This window comes from Acinonyx jubatus, chromosome X (assembly GCF_027475565.1).
Source record: "Acinonyx jubatus isolate Ajub_Pintada_27869175 chromosome X, VMU_Ajub_asm_v1.0, whole genome shotgun sequence".
In the NCBI taxonomy this organism is placed as follows: domain Eukaryota; kingdom Metazoa; phylum Chordata; class Mammalia; order Carnivora; family Felidae; genus Acinonyx; species Acinonyx jubatus.
Genome location: NC_069389.1, coordinates 91,333,391 through 91,348,116, shown reverse-complemented (window position 1 = coordinate 91,348,116; position 14,726 = coordinate 91,333,391). Strand labels below are relative to the sequence as shown.

At 46.7% G+C, this 14,726-nt stretch overlaps 1 protein-coding gene across 2 annotated transcripts in view; it reads right to left on the bottom strand.

Moving 5' to 3' along the window:
- Nucleotides 1-12,522: 12,522 nt before the first annotated feature.
- HTR2C (5-hydroxytryptamine receptor 2C) overlaps nt 12,523-14,726 on the bottom strand; it is a 288,259-nt gene continuing 286,055 nt past the window's right edge. Inside the window, exon 6 of one of the 2 annotated variants that reach the window (XM_027054887.2) lies at nt 12,523-14,115. In XM_027054887.2, the coding sequence (XP_026910688.1) occupies nt 13,289-14,115 (827 nt within the window). In that variant the 3' untranslated portion in view covers nt 12,523-13,288. The remainder of the gene's footprint in view (nt 14,116-14,726) is intronic. The other variant, XM_027054888.2, reaches the window with a different exon arrangement.

Below are 14,726 nucleotides of genomic sequence, written 5' to 3'. Positions count from 1 at the left end.
AAGCTCACAAAGTCAAGATGCTACCCTAGGTGGCTGGGAAGGTTTAGTAAGAATAACCAGGAAGCAAATGTGTTGTGATCTTATCACTGCAGGTACCCCAGCTGAACAGATTTACCAACAACCTAACAGTGTGTTGGTTGGTCGGTAGAAAGCCTTAAAATCTGAACAGCAGCTTAGACTTGCCCCAGCTGCCCTTATAGTCAACAGCCTTCAGAGATATAGTCGTATTTGGGGCAAATGCCTTCCGCTCTCTGGGTATAGGACGCAGGCCAAAACTGCCTTTAGGTGAGGGTCATTGGAGGCGATCAGAGGCCTCATGTTGAGCTCACTGTTCACGGATCCTCCAGAAATAAAGAAAACGTGATGGCTCTGGTGTATAACCGAGTTGAATGTACTCTAATGCACGGTCGCCCCCAGAAGTTTTCTGGCCCCCTTAAGTGCCATGATGGTTATGGATGGCAAATAGTTATGGTCAGGAAGGTCTTTCTGACACTGTAGATTGGGCATTCTCCTGCCCAGGCCCAAGAATGCGAGGTTTTTATTTCCAATACCAGAGAACATACTGGGTATTGTTCCCCTACAAGGTCAAACCCTGCAAATGTCTGTTGGTGAATTCTGCCTCCAGGTTAGAGTAATCAAACCAGTGGGAAACACCAACTGGGAGCTGGTAAGCCTGCCACCCACACGAAGAATAGTAACTTTCCAACAACATAAACAGCTTGAGAAGCCTAAGGAAATAAGAGAAACTTTCTAAGAAGTACATCGAGTATAGTACACCCTGTCCACGGGGCTTTCCACAACCTGTTATGGCTCAGACATGGGGCGCCTGGGTGGCTCAGTCAGTTGAGCGTCCGACTTTGGCTCAGGTCATGATCTCACAGTTCGTGGATTTGAGTCTCCTGTCAGGCTTTGCGCTGCCCGTGCGGAGCCTGCTTCGGATTCTCTGTCTCCCTCTCTATCTGCCCCTCCCCTGCTCGTGCTCTCTCTCTCTCAAAAATAAATAAACTTCAAAAAATTATTTTAATTAAAAAAAGTGAAAAGCCAGATGGCTCATGGAAGATGGTGGTGGACTACCAAGAACTGAACAAGGTCGTGCCCGCCCCGCCCCAGGGCTGTGCGCAATGTTGCCACTATCTTGGATACCTTGGCCATGGTCCTAGGAGCGTCCCATGCTGTGCTGAATTTGACAAATGCTTTTTTTTCCCCAGTATATCCCTGGCCAATGAGACAAAAGATCAACTTGCCTTCACATGAAAGGGGCAATAATGGATCTTTCAAAGTGCTTCCCCACGGTTATCTGCATCGCCCCACCACAGGTCATAGGATGGTGGCCCAAGACCTGTTCCCGTTCTCCTTCGTCACATCAGTAAAACGGGGCCCGTTACATTGGTAGGGAGCCATGTTTGAAAAGGCAAATACACTTGTAAAGCAGGTTAAAGTTCTGGCATCTCCCAAGCAGGCTGCCGTTTGAGAGAGGCGTGTCTGTGACTCCAGAAGGTATGAGTTGGGCACTGTGGCAGAAACAACAGAAAAAGATAGCTTCCCCAGGATGTTGGTCTCGGCTCTGGAAGGGGGAAGGAGTTTGTTACACCCCCACAGAGCAACAGTTCGTCGCGGTGTCTACGGCGCTCCTCTGGGTAGAGCCTCTCGCTAATAAACAGCACATTGTGGTGGAAACTTCCCTGCCTATCAAGGGGTGGGGTGGGAATGCGTTCCAGCAACCCACTTCTGTTGCGGTTCAAAACCCCACTCTGACTTAGGTGGCATGCCTATTTGTAGCACAGGACCATCTTGTCAACCACCCCACCGTCTCCAGACATGTAGGCACTCCTCGGTCCTGCGGAGGATGTAGGTCCTCCAGATACCCCTGCCCCTATTACTGTAGAGGCCCCTGCCGCCCGTAAAGAGGGGGCAAGGGAAATTCCCACAGATACACTCCATCCAGATGGGTTTAGCCGAAGCAATCCATCCACAAGGACTTGTGGTCGCTATTCAGTCCAACACTGACACCATCTGGACGGAAATAGGAACAAACCACAGCAACCAGCAGGCTGAACTCGGAGCTGTCTGGCTTTTCTGATCACTCATGACCGCTGGCTCTGAACCCTTTCTACGGACAGTTGGGCTGTGTTAAGGAGATTAACCCTATGGCTCAGACAATGAGAGGTAGATGATTGCGAATAAGCCTTCGTGGGGTTAGGATATACGAAAAGACGTTTGGGTCCATCTGCTAGAGCCAAAGCAGTTCTCATACTTTTCCATGTCCCTGATCAGAAGGCACTGACACCCCCTGGCAATCAGGAAGCTGGTGCCCTCGCTCCGGTACAAGTCCTGACAATGGATCCTTCAGCAGATACAACGGATTGGGATCATAGAAAGAGTGGCCACAGTAGTACCTGGATGCGATGACATATTGCCAAAAATGCCAGATGGCTCTCAAAGTACAGTGACTGTTAATGCAGTGACAGCATGTCCCGTGTGTTCTCAAGAAAGCCAAGAAGTCTGGGATCAGCCATCAGAGTTCCCAGCCAGTGAGGGACTGGCAAATTGATTATATTGGTCCCCTCCCTCTGAGTCGGGGTTCTAAATGTGCCTGGGTTTGTGTGGACACTGCTTCCGGCCTAACCCAAGCTTTCCCCTGTCACCGTGCAAACCAGCCTGCCACCATTAGGGGATCAGAGAAGCTGAGTACCATGTACGGAAAGCTTCATTGAATAGACAGTGAACAGAGGTCACATTTCAAAGGTCATCATGTAGAAGATTGGGTGAAAGAATGTGACATTAGACGGAGGTTCTCTGTCCCCTTGAATCTGTAAGCGGCAGCGTGGCTAGAAACGGGAGATGAAATGTTACAACAGCAGATTCCATTCCTAGTAGGTAAAACCACCTTGGCCAGGTAGACTAAAGGACTGCTCAGGCTTTAATACATTTGAGTGACCAATCAGTAGAGCCCACATGCCAGACCGAGGACCACTGCCCGGGCACCCGGTTCTGCAAAGGTATGGAACTGCAGGAGACAGCTATTGCCTTGACTGTCATCATAGATCAACGAGCCACGCTGTTGAGAACGCCAAGCGCCATCACGCCTGGGAGATGACGTTGGCAATGGGACATCTTGATGGCACGGGTGAGTTACTTGACGCCCTGGGTGAGCGGCAACTCCTCAGTGTCCACGGGGATCCCGTTACCCTGCTGTAAGCCAGACCCGTTGAAATGCACCCTACTTGGACTCCCCTACACAGGGGAGAAGACAGCGGTCCTGGTCGGGCACATCCCACCCCCGGTCCACACTCCTCATGGGTGAGAGCAGTGCCTCGCAGGTACGGTACACACAACCTGGTCAGCTTCCTAAAGCTGCAGCCACATTAACTTCTCACGATCAGGCCGCAGGCGTAATTCTTATAGAAGAGGAAGACCTCCCCATACAATTTCCTCCGCAATATCTGTCTTTTTGACCTCAGACTTCTGCTGTTCCTGTGGTGCCCAGCCACGGGATGGGCGCTTGATGGACATGCCTTTATATGGTAGACAAACTCGTATGCCCGACAAAGAAATCAATTCAGTTGTCGGGTATGTAGACAGCCGCCCCTCTCTAGCTTGTCATGATTGCCGTGATGGGTATCACCCCTCCAAGAAAGGGATTAAAAGGCCCCAAAGTGTTACGCTAAAGAACAAGCTAGGGCTAGCGCCCTTAGTTCACCTGATGTTACCAATACTGATCCAGAAACCGGGCCTAGGGCACACGTTGCCAATGATACTGGGCACGGGTATTCTTTTTCTGTCAAACAAGCTAAGGGGAGCCCATGAGGTTGCTGGGCGGGAAAGCCCTAGAAATACCACCGTCAGAGCTGTGGATGGCTATGCTCAGACTTGGGATAGGCTTATGTGGCTTAATCTGGGTTATAGACATTTGAGCACCTGGGCACCCCTATGTTGGGAACAAAAAAATAACTCTAAGCAGAATCAAGCCAATTATACTAGAAATATGGAACGAATACCACAAGAACAGTGTAGTCATTCTGTCATATTAAGGGATAGTGACTGGGTCGGCACTGATTGGTTGCGCTGCCCAGGTATTTATTGGATGGCACCAAATCAAACCCACTGGTTGTGTGTCACACACCTTTGGCCACGGCTTCCACCTGGCTGGTTGGGCCATTGTACCCTGGGCTTTCCCTGAGGAAAGGGGACAATCTGCTTCATAGTAACAATAGCTGCTAACCTCTCTCCTTTTAAGGTGAAATGGGTACGTTCTTTCACTGGTATGTTCATTTGGCTGCCATTTTTGTTCCCTCCATTGGCTGGAGGATGCTGTAGCACATATAGAAAGAAGCCCTTAGTAAATTCGCTCAGCAAGCCTTGAATGACAGCCAACAAAGCCTATCCTTAATGAACACTGAAATGACTCTAATGAAAGAAAAAAAAAAAGCTGGGGGCAGCTGGGTGGCTCAATCGTTTAAGCATCGGACTTGGCTCAGGTCATGGTCTCACAGTTCATGAGTTTGAGCCCCGCATTGGGCTCTCTGCTGTCAGCCCAGAGAAAGCTTCAGGTCCTCTGTCCCCCTCTCTCGCTGCCCCTCCCCTGCACTCTCTCTCAAACAAAGAGCTGTCCTCCAAGATAGGATGGTCTTGGACATTATTACCGCCTTGCAAGAAGGTACCTGTGCCATCATCCAAACAAAATGTTGTGTGTTTATACCTGATGCATCTGCTAGAGTATCATCTTTATTAAATCATGTGAAAACACAAGTAAACACCCTGAGTGAGTAAATCCTGAGCCTAGGGGATTTCATACATCAATGGTCTGGATCATGGGGCCCTTAGGAAACAAGTTGTCACTGATATTGGTGATTGGTGTGCTAATCTGTGCGTTCTCCTGCATGTGCCTGTATTGTTGCTGTGGCATCTGCCTCCAGTGCAGTCAGATAGCCCCAAAGGAGCCACCTCCGTGCTGGTGAAATCCCTTGCTGACCGCCGAGGGCTCTTTGCAAAAGAGGGGGGAGCAGATGAGATTTATAAGCTGGTCATGACAGATGTAACCACTGGGGACGTCATTGAGAAGACACAAGCTCTGGTCGACCCGTGAGCAGGACCCCAGCAATAAGAGGCTCCCAGCTCCCTCCCATGTCCCTGGCATGAGCGTTCTCCTTTCTTTCTGTGCTCCCAGAGGCTGCTCCAAGGACACAGCCTTGAGATGGTGATGTGTTGAAAACGCCTGCAGGGTATAGGTGACTGAATCCAGTTAAGGCGGCTGTCTAAACGTTTAACCTGTGGCAGAAGGGTGGGGACATCTACTTGTCTTGTCACCGCCCAAGACCAGCCTTGGGTGTAAGTTCCCTTTACTGATTAATTCCACCACTTAGCGACCTGAAGGGGCCTGCCTCTTTCTTTGGTCTCTCCCGCCTTCCAAGTACAGGGAGGGGCTGATTTCATATTACACCTGGGAAGGTTCTGGGGAGATTACAAACCAACAGTATGGGACACTAACAAGGAGCCCTAGGGCATATTGGGGACAGCACAGGCTTAGAAACCAGACAGTGCACTTGGCTTTTTCCAGCAGTGTGACTTAGGTGAAGTCCCTTTACCCCTCTGATTTCTTGGTTTCCACAACAGCAAAGGAGAGATTGTAAATATACCAATGCATCCACATAAAAGAAAGCATGTTCGTGTTTGGCACATCGTTGGTGCTCCATACGTGCTCCTCATAATACAATGAATAATGTTAATCTTAAAAAATAAAACTGCCAGTTACTTTGCGAGGAAAAATGGGTTTATTCAGAAATAGAGAATGGTAATTTGGGACAAGCAAGCTCTGGCAAAACCACAGGCAAATCTGCAGAACAAAGGAGAGGAACGTTCTCTTGTAGAGGAAAGGGGGAAGTTGAGAGGGGCTCTTATACACCAAAAGTCCGCTGGAGTAAACTGAGAGTTGGAAGTGTGGTGGCTTTTCATCGGCAGAGTTGTGACTGTCTCCCCTTGGCTGGGCTGTTGCTGGGCTAAAAACAAACAAACAAACAAACAAACAACCTTTCTTCTTCCCCCTGGGGTACTGAAGTAGTATAAAGGCTTCTTCCTACTGGGGATACAAAGAGCTGAAGGTGGTGGTAGCGTAGGAGAGCGCCCCCTTCTGGCCACTCAACTCCATTTTAAATGAGGTTTCCTCTTTTAACATTAAAAAAAATTTTTTTAATGTTTGCTTTTGAGAGAGAGCGAGAGCGAGCGAGAGAGAGCGCGCGCATGAGCAGGGGAGGAGCAGAGAGCGAGGGAGACACAATATCTGAAGCAGACTCCGGGCTCTGAGCTGTCAGCATGGAGCCTGACACGGGGTTCGAACCCACGGAGTGTGAGATCATGATCTGAACTGAAGTCGGATGCCCGACCAACCGAGCCACCCAGGGGCCCCATAAGGTTTCCTTTTGTTAATTTTCACAATCATATCAAGACAGTGTGTAGGGAGTGGGCCAACTGAGGCTAGTTCGGGAGTGAGGTTTTAAGTCAGAGAGGTAAACAAGGCTCAGTCCATAAATTTCCTTTCTGTGTCTTTCAGCACTGCTTCTCAGGATCTTAACAAAAAGAATTTTTCAGAATAAAATAGAAATAATTAGTGCTAAAGCTTGAGCTTGGGTGTAAGGTTAGAAGTTTAGAAGTTAGAGTTTAATCCTAAGGGAGGGTTAAAACCAGGGGAAGCACGGGAGTTCATGATAAGGGTAGGGTTAGAGATTTGAGCAATGTTAGGGTTTACAGAAAAGCAGGATCATAATTACAGGTAATGTTCGGATTTAGAGTTAGGGTTAGGGTTAGTGTTAGAATTAATTATAACGTTAAGGGGAGGAATAAGATTACATATAGACATATTTAAGTTAAGGATAGAAATAATGTTATAGGTAAAGTGTGAGAATATGGGTAGAGTCAGGATTAAATTGAAAATTAAATGTAGGGTTAACTTTTTTTTAACGTTTATTTATTTTTGACACAGAGAGAGAGAGAGAGAGACAGAGCATGAGCGGGGAAGGGGCAGAGAGAGAGAGAGGGAGACAGAATCTGAAGCAGGCTCCAGGCTCTGAGCTGTCGGCAGAGAGCCCGACACGGGGCTCGAACCCACAGACCGCGAGATCATGACCTGAGCGGAAGTCGGATGCTCAACGCACTGAGCCACCCAGGCATCCCGGTAGGGTTAGCTTTAATGGAAGAAAGCGGTCCCCTAATTTCCCTTCCCTCTGCCACATGGAAGCACATGTAAAGATGTAGCATCTAACACAATTTTTTTCTTTTTTTCTGGAGTAACGATGATGAAAAGCGGTTTCCTGGCAACCCATATTGAACACGGAGTGTGAGCACAAAATGAGCATTTGCGTTGTTAAGCCGCTGAGACTTTGGGGTTGTTTCTTGTTGCACCTTAGTTGAGGCTGTCCAGATGGAATCAGAAATCTAAGAATCTTAGTGAGCTGTTGATTGAGAATACCTTCAGTAAAAAGAGAAATCACGTACAAAAACATTTACTGGCACGCCTTGTTTTATTGCATTTTACTGACTTGTGCAGACAGTGCATTTTTTTCCAAGTTGAAGGCTCTGTGGTAACCCCATGTCACGTAAGTCTATCAGTGCCATTTTTTTTTTTTTTTTATTAACACCATTTTTCCAACAGCGTTTGCTCACTTCGTGTCTCGGTGTCACATTTTGGCAATTCTTGCAATATTTCAAAGTTTTCATAATGATTTCATTTGTTATGGCAATCTTTGATCGGTGATTATGACTCACTGAAAGCTCAGGTGATAGCATTTTTTTAGCAATAAAAATATTATTTATTTATTTAGATTTTAAAACATTTTTTTAAATGTTTCTTTATTTTTGAGAGATAGAGAGAGACAGAATGGGAGTGGGGGAGGGGCAGAGAGAGAGGGAGACGCAGAACTCCAAGTAGGCTCCAGGCTCTGAGCTGTCAGCACAGAGCCCGATGTGGAGCTCCAGCCCACGAATGGTGAGATCATGACCTGAACGGAAGTCAGACGCTCAACCGACTGAGCCACCCAGGTGCCCCTCTTTATTTATTTTTGAGAGAGAGAGAGAGAGAGAGAGAGAAACAGAATGCAAGTGGGGGAGGGGCAGAGCAAGAGGGAGACCCAGAATCCGAAGCAGGTTCCAGGTTCTGAGTTGTCATCATGGAACGTGACGTGTGGCTCGAACTCACAAACTGTGAGATCATGACTTGAGCCGAAGTTGGATGCTTAACTGACTGAGCCACCCAGGCGCTCCAGCAATAAAATATTTTTGAAATGAAGACATGTGCATTGTTTTTTTAGACATTATGTTATTGCACCTTAATAGACTACGTTATCATGGAAACATAACTTTTATTGCACTAGGAAACTATACAATTCATTTGACTCACTTCATTGCAATATTCGCTTTATTGTGATGGTCTGGAAATGTACCTGCAATATCCCCAAGGTATGCCTGTGTTTCTTTTCACCTTCATTTGCCTGCATTTTGGCTCAGGTGAAAGCCAGGTCCTTTCATGTTATTTATATAGGTACTGAACCAGGTGATGAATCTTTTTCATCCCGTAAATATACTATTTGTGACGGATACTATGCTACCCTGCCAAGATCCCACTTGCGGGGCTGAAGGGTTCATTCCCCCAGTGTTAGGATGATTGTGGACTGACAGCTTTTAGCTATAGGCCTTCCTTGAGAGTTGCCTCTGTTGAAAAGAATGGCCTGGCATGTGTGTGGATCCCAAGATCATTTCCCAGCAAGCATCTCACACACTCCTCTCCATTTCAGGGTGTGCATCCCAGAGGGCCCAACCTATCTCTTAGAGCTATTTATGTTCATAAGTATGCTATGGGTCACATAACATTTGAGAGCCACTATGATGCCACCCACTTCTGCTGACATTGCCTATAAAAATACCTCTTTCTAGCATATTCCGTTGCCTAGGTGATATGGTGGCCTATGTCTAGCAAGAATATACAGGGAGAAATGGGCCTCAACCTTGGGGAAGGCACTGGCCCAGTTGGGAGCTGAGAAACTGTGGAAACTGTGCGTTTCCTCAGCAAGGAGAAACATACTGGTAATTGATGGCAAGAAGCGTCTTTCTCTTCTCAGACCGTGAAACCTTCCAGTGCTATGGGACCAGGTGCTTCAGTCTTCCCCTGCCCACCCTCCGTTCCACACAGTAGTAACCACTCCTGTTCTGTGCCATCAGAAATTCTAGCCTCTCCCCATTGCCTCACTTTTGGGGAAGGGTAGTCCCCTAGCTTCCGGGTTAAAATGTATTTCTGGCCGTGGGCAGCAGTGACCCTGTTGTTTCAAGTGACGGTCCAACTTTTATGTCTGGACGCACTCTTAGGCATCAACCTAGTCTTTGTTGCAAAGGAATGAGGTGTTCCTGCTTTTTTCTCTGGGAACTGAAGTCAGGCCAGGATCATCTAGGCTCACTCATCATCAGGAAGGTATAAATGTTGAAAGAAAAGGCCAATGTATGTTGTCATCCCTGGTTCTGAGTGTGAGGGAACAGAGTGGCTTAGCACAGTGACCCTGATTCGAGAGGCATCCAAAGCCACGTGGAATAGAGGGAAATTCAGGTGCTACGTGACTGGAGACCCAAGAGTTGTGAGGCCCATTTTGGCAACAGGAATAGATAACGCAGTGCCCACAAGTACCGATCATGCTCAAAGCTTAGCTGTTGAATGTAGAGTAGCTGCTAAGTATTGGGGATAAAACCATCAACGAGCTAGACATGGTCCTAAGGTGCCTGGGTGGCTCAGTCGGTTAAGCATCCGACTCTTGGTTTTGGCTCAGGCCATGATCCCACAGTTCATGGGGCTGGAGTCCCGTGTCGGGCTCTGTGCTGATGTGTGGCCTGCTTGGGATTCTCCCTCTCCCTCTCTGTTTCTCTGTGTCTGTCTGTCTCTCTCTCTGCCCCTTCCCCACTCATGCTCTCTCTCTTTCTCAAAATAAATACATAAACTTTAAAAGAAAAGACAGACATGGTTCTTTCTGTTCTTGGGGAGCTTAGAGTCTGGTGGCAATAAAATAGTAATGAAACTTACTGCAAAGAGTATATGAGCCATCCCAGGCCACTCCTCGGGTTGAGGAGGAGAGGATAACTTGGGAGCACAGTTATTCCGCTCACAAAGCATCAGTGGTGTTTGTTAGTATTGTTTTGTTGTTTGCACCTCTTTTTTAAAAAATGCTTTTTTAATGTTCATTTTTGAGAGAGAGACAGAGTGGGAGCAGAGGAAGGGCAGAGAGACAGAGGGAGACACAGAATCTGAAGCAGGTTCCAGGCTCTGAGCCCGACGGGGGGCTCGAAACCCACAAACCGCGAGATCGTGACCTGAGCCAAAGTCAGGCGCTTAACCGACTGAGCCACCCAGGCGCCCCTGTTGTTTGTGCCGCTTGTCTTTCCTCTGGTTTTGCCGTCTTTGGGTACATGCAGAATTAATCAGAAGAGTGATGTTTTCTGGTTCTGTTTGTCTTTTTGAACTTATTTTTTTAGGACATGATTTAATTGTCAAATGACATGAAGCGTCGTTTCGTGTCTTCCTATCTTCCCCTTCAAAAGGCGCAGGGGGGGAAAAAGACACGTGACAAGCTAGCCAACATTTAATAAATTTAATAAATTAATAGGAAGTATCACAAAAACCTGGAATGGATAACATACAGGAGCCACGAGTACGACAACACTTGGCAACCACTCACAAAAAGTACCATTTGACAAAGGAGAAGATTTACAGGAAATAATATAAGGCAGTCTGTTGCACGTGTCTTAAACAGATATACATATAGAATATAGTACATCAAAATGATTTGTTTGACAGCAAATTCACCACGTTTACATTTATCACATGGAGTGTTGTTTTTTTTTAAAACATTTACAAAAGTTTGTAGATTTAACACTGAACTGTAAGATTTATATCCAAATGAGCATATTTGTTTCATACCAAACTGCACAGAACTTAACGAATAGCACACGATTTGAGAATAATGACTGTGTTGGGTACTATGAAGTACTACTACTCGATGACATAAGGATTATTAACAAATGTGCTATAAGCTATTATCATTCAACTTATTGCTAGTGCTTTTGAAAATCTGTGGTTTGTATTTTTTTTTTCTTTGTAAAACATGTGCTACGAGCTTGCCCTGCTAGTTAATAAATCAGATGTTTCCACTTTTCTCCAATAGTCACAATACTTCAGATCTGAATGCGCAGTCGTGTTAAGGACTGCTGAAGGATTTTCTCCAGTCCTGTTAAGATCACCTACTCTGTCCCGCCTCAACACAAATCGGTGGATTCGTGCAACATACACAGCATACATGAGGGACACCATGTGTATGTGCAGAACTCGTGCTTCATGCATGCTGGGTGTCTTCAGACATTTTCGTGTCAGTAAGAATTAGATCGTCTCGTTCAGTTTCTTACAATTGGTTTAACATGCGGTTCGACAGAGCTAGAACAGGCAGGTAGCCTTGACTTTCATGTCAGATTTGGGCATGCTCAAGCGATTGACGGATATTCGGCAGTGTTGCTCATCGAGTAGAGACTGTATGAGTTTCCTCGAATACAGCAGCTCTCCCACTGCCCTGGTGGCAGACGGTTGGATTTATCTATGCTGTGTGTTGACAACTTCGACCAGGGGGTTTTGAAATTCAGATTCTGCCTTCACCAACCGAGAAGCACACGCTAAGGCGCGTAAGCAACTGTCAGGCATCAGAGATGGCATCATGCATTCTTCGGGAAATTGATCCACAGTTGGGTGAAATGGACACACATGGAAAGATAGTCACTGGAAACGCTTGTATACTCGGAACACAGCATAGACTTAATGGTCTGACTTTAGCAGCGCTTGAAAACCTCTCGCGGTTAGCAGACAAGTTAAATGGCGCTGAATTCTTAGAGCAGCAGGCCCACGAATGGAAACGATGGCCAACACTTATTGTGACACAACGCTATATTTTAACAAAAATTTAAACCTCCGCTACACAACTGCAGGACAATGAAGAGCTTTCCACTTTCACAAATTAGCTGCAGCCTCTTCCTGCACGAGAGCTTGGAAGGATCTGAAAATGAGATACATTTTGTTTAAAATTTGAATGGAAACTCTATTTCTGTTTTTCCCAGAGTTCAGTACAAGCTTGTTTTGTAATTACTTTTTTTTTTTTTTTCACATTCTAAGGGCCTAATTCTGTAGTCCTTAATCAAGTAAAACTTCCAAGGTTTTGGTCACCTATGCTCTTCCTGCGCAAGTTTTACTCAAAAATGGACTGCTAAATTGGGTCCTATAGACAGAGGTACCGTAATTATGAAAATACTTTAATAAGGCTCAAAATGCAAATTTCACTTTGTGTGTAGCACACGAATTTCCAGGATTTGGAGATCAAAACCCAATCGACGTTGAATCCTGGATTGGGAAATAACTCTGGGATCTCATTCCCCAGTTTCATCACAGAATTAGGTATTTACTAAGGACCAGAATGAAGACGTTAATTCCAGTTTGCTTGGCATTGTAATCAGAATTTGAACATTGTCCTTGAGAAGTGAAAAGCTATTGGTGTATATATCTCGTATCAGCCTTCCACTTCCGTAGTCCTGGTCATCCAGCTGCTATGTTAAAAGACCACTATGTTTGGGGACGGACATTGCAGTAAAATACCAACACGACATTCTGACAATGTCAAATTTTGCCCCTGTATGTGACAACGAGGCTAAGTTCTACCTTCGACGCCGCGAATAGGTGTGATAAGGTCATCAGAAGGCAGAACCTATCTTACTACGTTGATGTGTGTAGATGAGCAGAGCAAGAGTTTAAAGCGTATATTTACTGTTAACCCGGGAAAAGAGTCCAGCGAATTGTCAATTTTGGTGTGGCTCAAGTGTAACCACTGTCCCCGTACATCATTCTGGTCTCACGCAAACGCCACCTGAGATGAACATCGACATTTCCTTATGCACAAAAGTGAGTGGGCGAGAGAGAGACAGAGAGAGGGGGGCGGGGGAAGGAGGGAAGGAAAGAGGGAGGGAAAGAAGAAGCATCAACGTTTTACGCATCGAATAATCAAAATAAGTTATTCTCCATCTGTTATAAGCAGTAAATATAGAACCCTAAATCTCACTATTGTATGCATGATTGTAAAGTTGCAAAGCTATATACAAAAACACTTTTTTTTTTAATCGGACAACGATATTTACATTAGTTATGACCGACAGAAGAATTAGAGAACCTTTTCCTACGTTGGTAGCTTTCCCGCAGGAAAGGCCTCTGCCGCTTCCGCACTGCTAATCACACACTGCTGATCCTTTCACTAATCACATTGGAGGAGTTAACCGGCAGCTCCAAGTTCTCTACCTGCATTTCTATACCGGGCTCCCGATCATCCGCTTTCTTAACCACCGGTTCGTTGGTGTGCCGGTAAATGTTAACGTTAAGCTCCCTCCCAGACAAAGCAGTGGCTGCGACCCTCGGGATCTGTCTGACCGGAGGCTTCTTCTCTGCCTTATAATTGCAGCGCAAATAGTTAGAGAAAGCCCTTCGGTAAATTTTGTTGAAAAGCGTGTACACCAGAGGGTTAATGCCCGAACACACATAGCCAATCCAGACAAACACATTCAGAAGCTTCTCCATGAGCTTCTGATTACAGGCCTTCCCACACAGAACCGACAGAATATTGGTGATGAAGAACGGGCACCACATGACCAGAAACACAAAGAAAACAATGCCAAGGACTTTCGACGCTTTCCGTTCGTTGTTGATGGCTTGCATGGTGCCCCGGGGACGGCGCTCTTTCTTCTTCCTGCGGCGCGGGTTCGGGTCCTGGCTGGGGTTGGGAGCGTTCTCTTCCTCGGGGGGGTTCCTCTTGCAGCACTTGAGACAGTCCAGGCTTATTCCGGGCGGTTCCTCGACGTGGCCGTGCAGTAACATCAGGGCTTGGCGGCGGAGGACGTGGATCGTCAGGCAATACGTAATCACCATGATCGTCAACGGGATGAAGAAGGCGACGAAGGACCCGATCAGGACGAAGTTTGGGTCGTTCAGCACGCAGGTCGTGTTGTTGACGAACACTTTCTCTTCGTCTCTCAGTCCGATCACTGGGATAGGAACTGATACCCCTGGAGGAACAGAAGAAGAAGGGAAGGTCTTGTTACAGAGCACTGGAGAGCTGCGCGGGTTTGTACCGCCGCAGACATCCATCCAATCGCACTTTGCCGGAGAAAATTCCGAGCTGACTCTTTGTTGAAAGCTATTCATGGCCTGAGTTGATAGGCACGTGAAAGAGAAGCCGGCGGGCCTCAGGAAATGGCAGCTTCTCTCCTGTGGGGAATGCCTTCCCCCCACATTTCTGTGCGGGAGGCAAGGAATTACCATTGTTGCTTGTGTGTAAGAGTGCGTCGTGTCTGCTTCCTTTCATTTCCAGCTCCCAGAACTGCGCTGGAGCACAGCGGGCACTCAACAATCGTTGAGGGGATGGATGCGTTACTTCTGTACTCAATGTCATTGATAAATTCAGAGGTTCGTGTTGTTGGCATGTCATCTTCCGCATGCAATGAAAATGATGCGCATACCGCCTCTGACACTCATCACAGCCTATCAGGGTTGGCCGGGCTGAGTTTGAGATGAGCTCTTTGTAAAAATGTTTATTTAGTTTTGAGAGACAAAGCAGGGGAGGGGCCAAGGCAGAAAGGCAGAGAGAATCTCAAGCAGGCTCCGCGCTGCCAGCGCA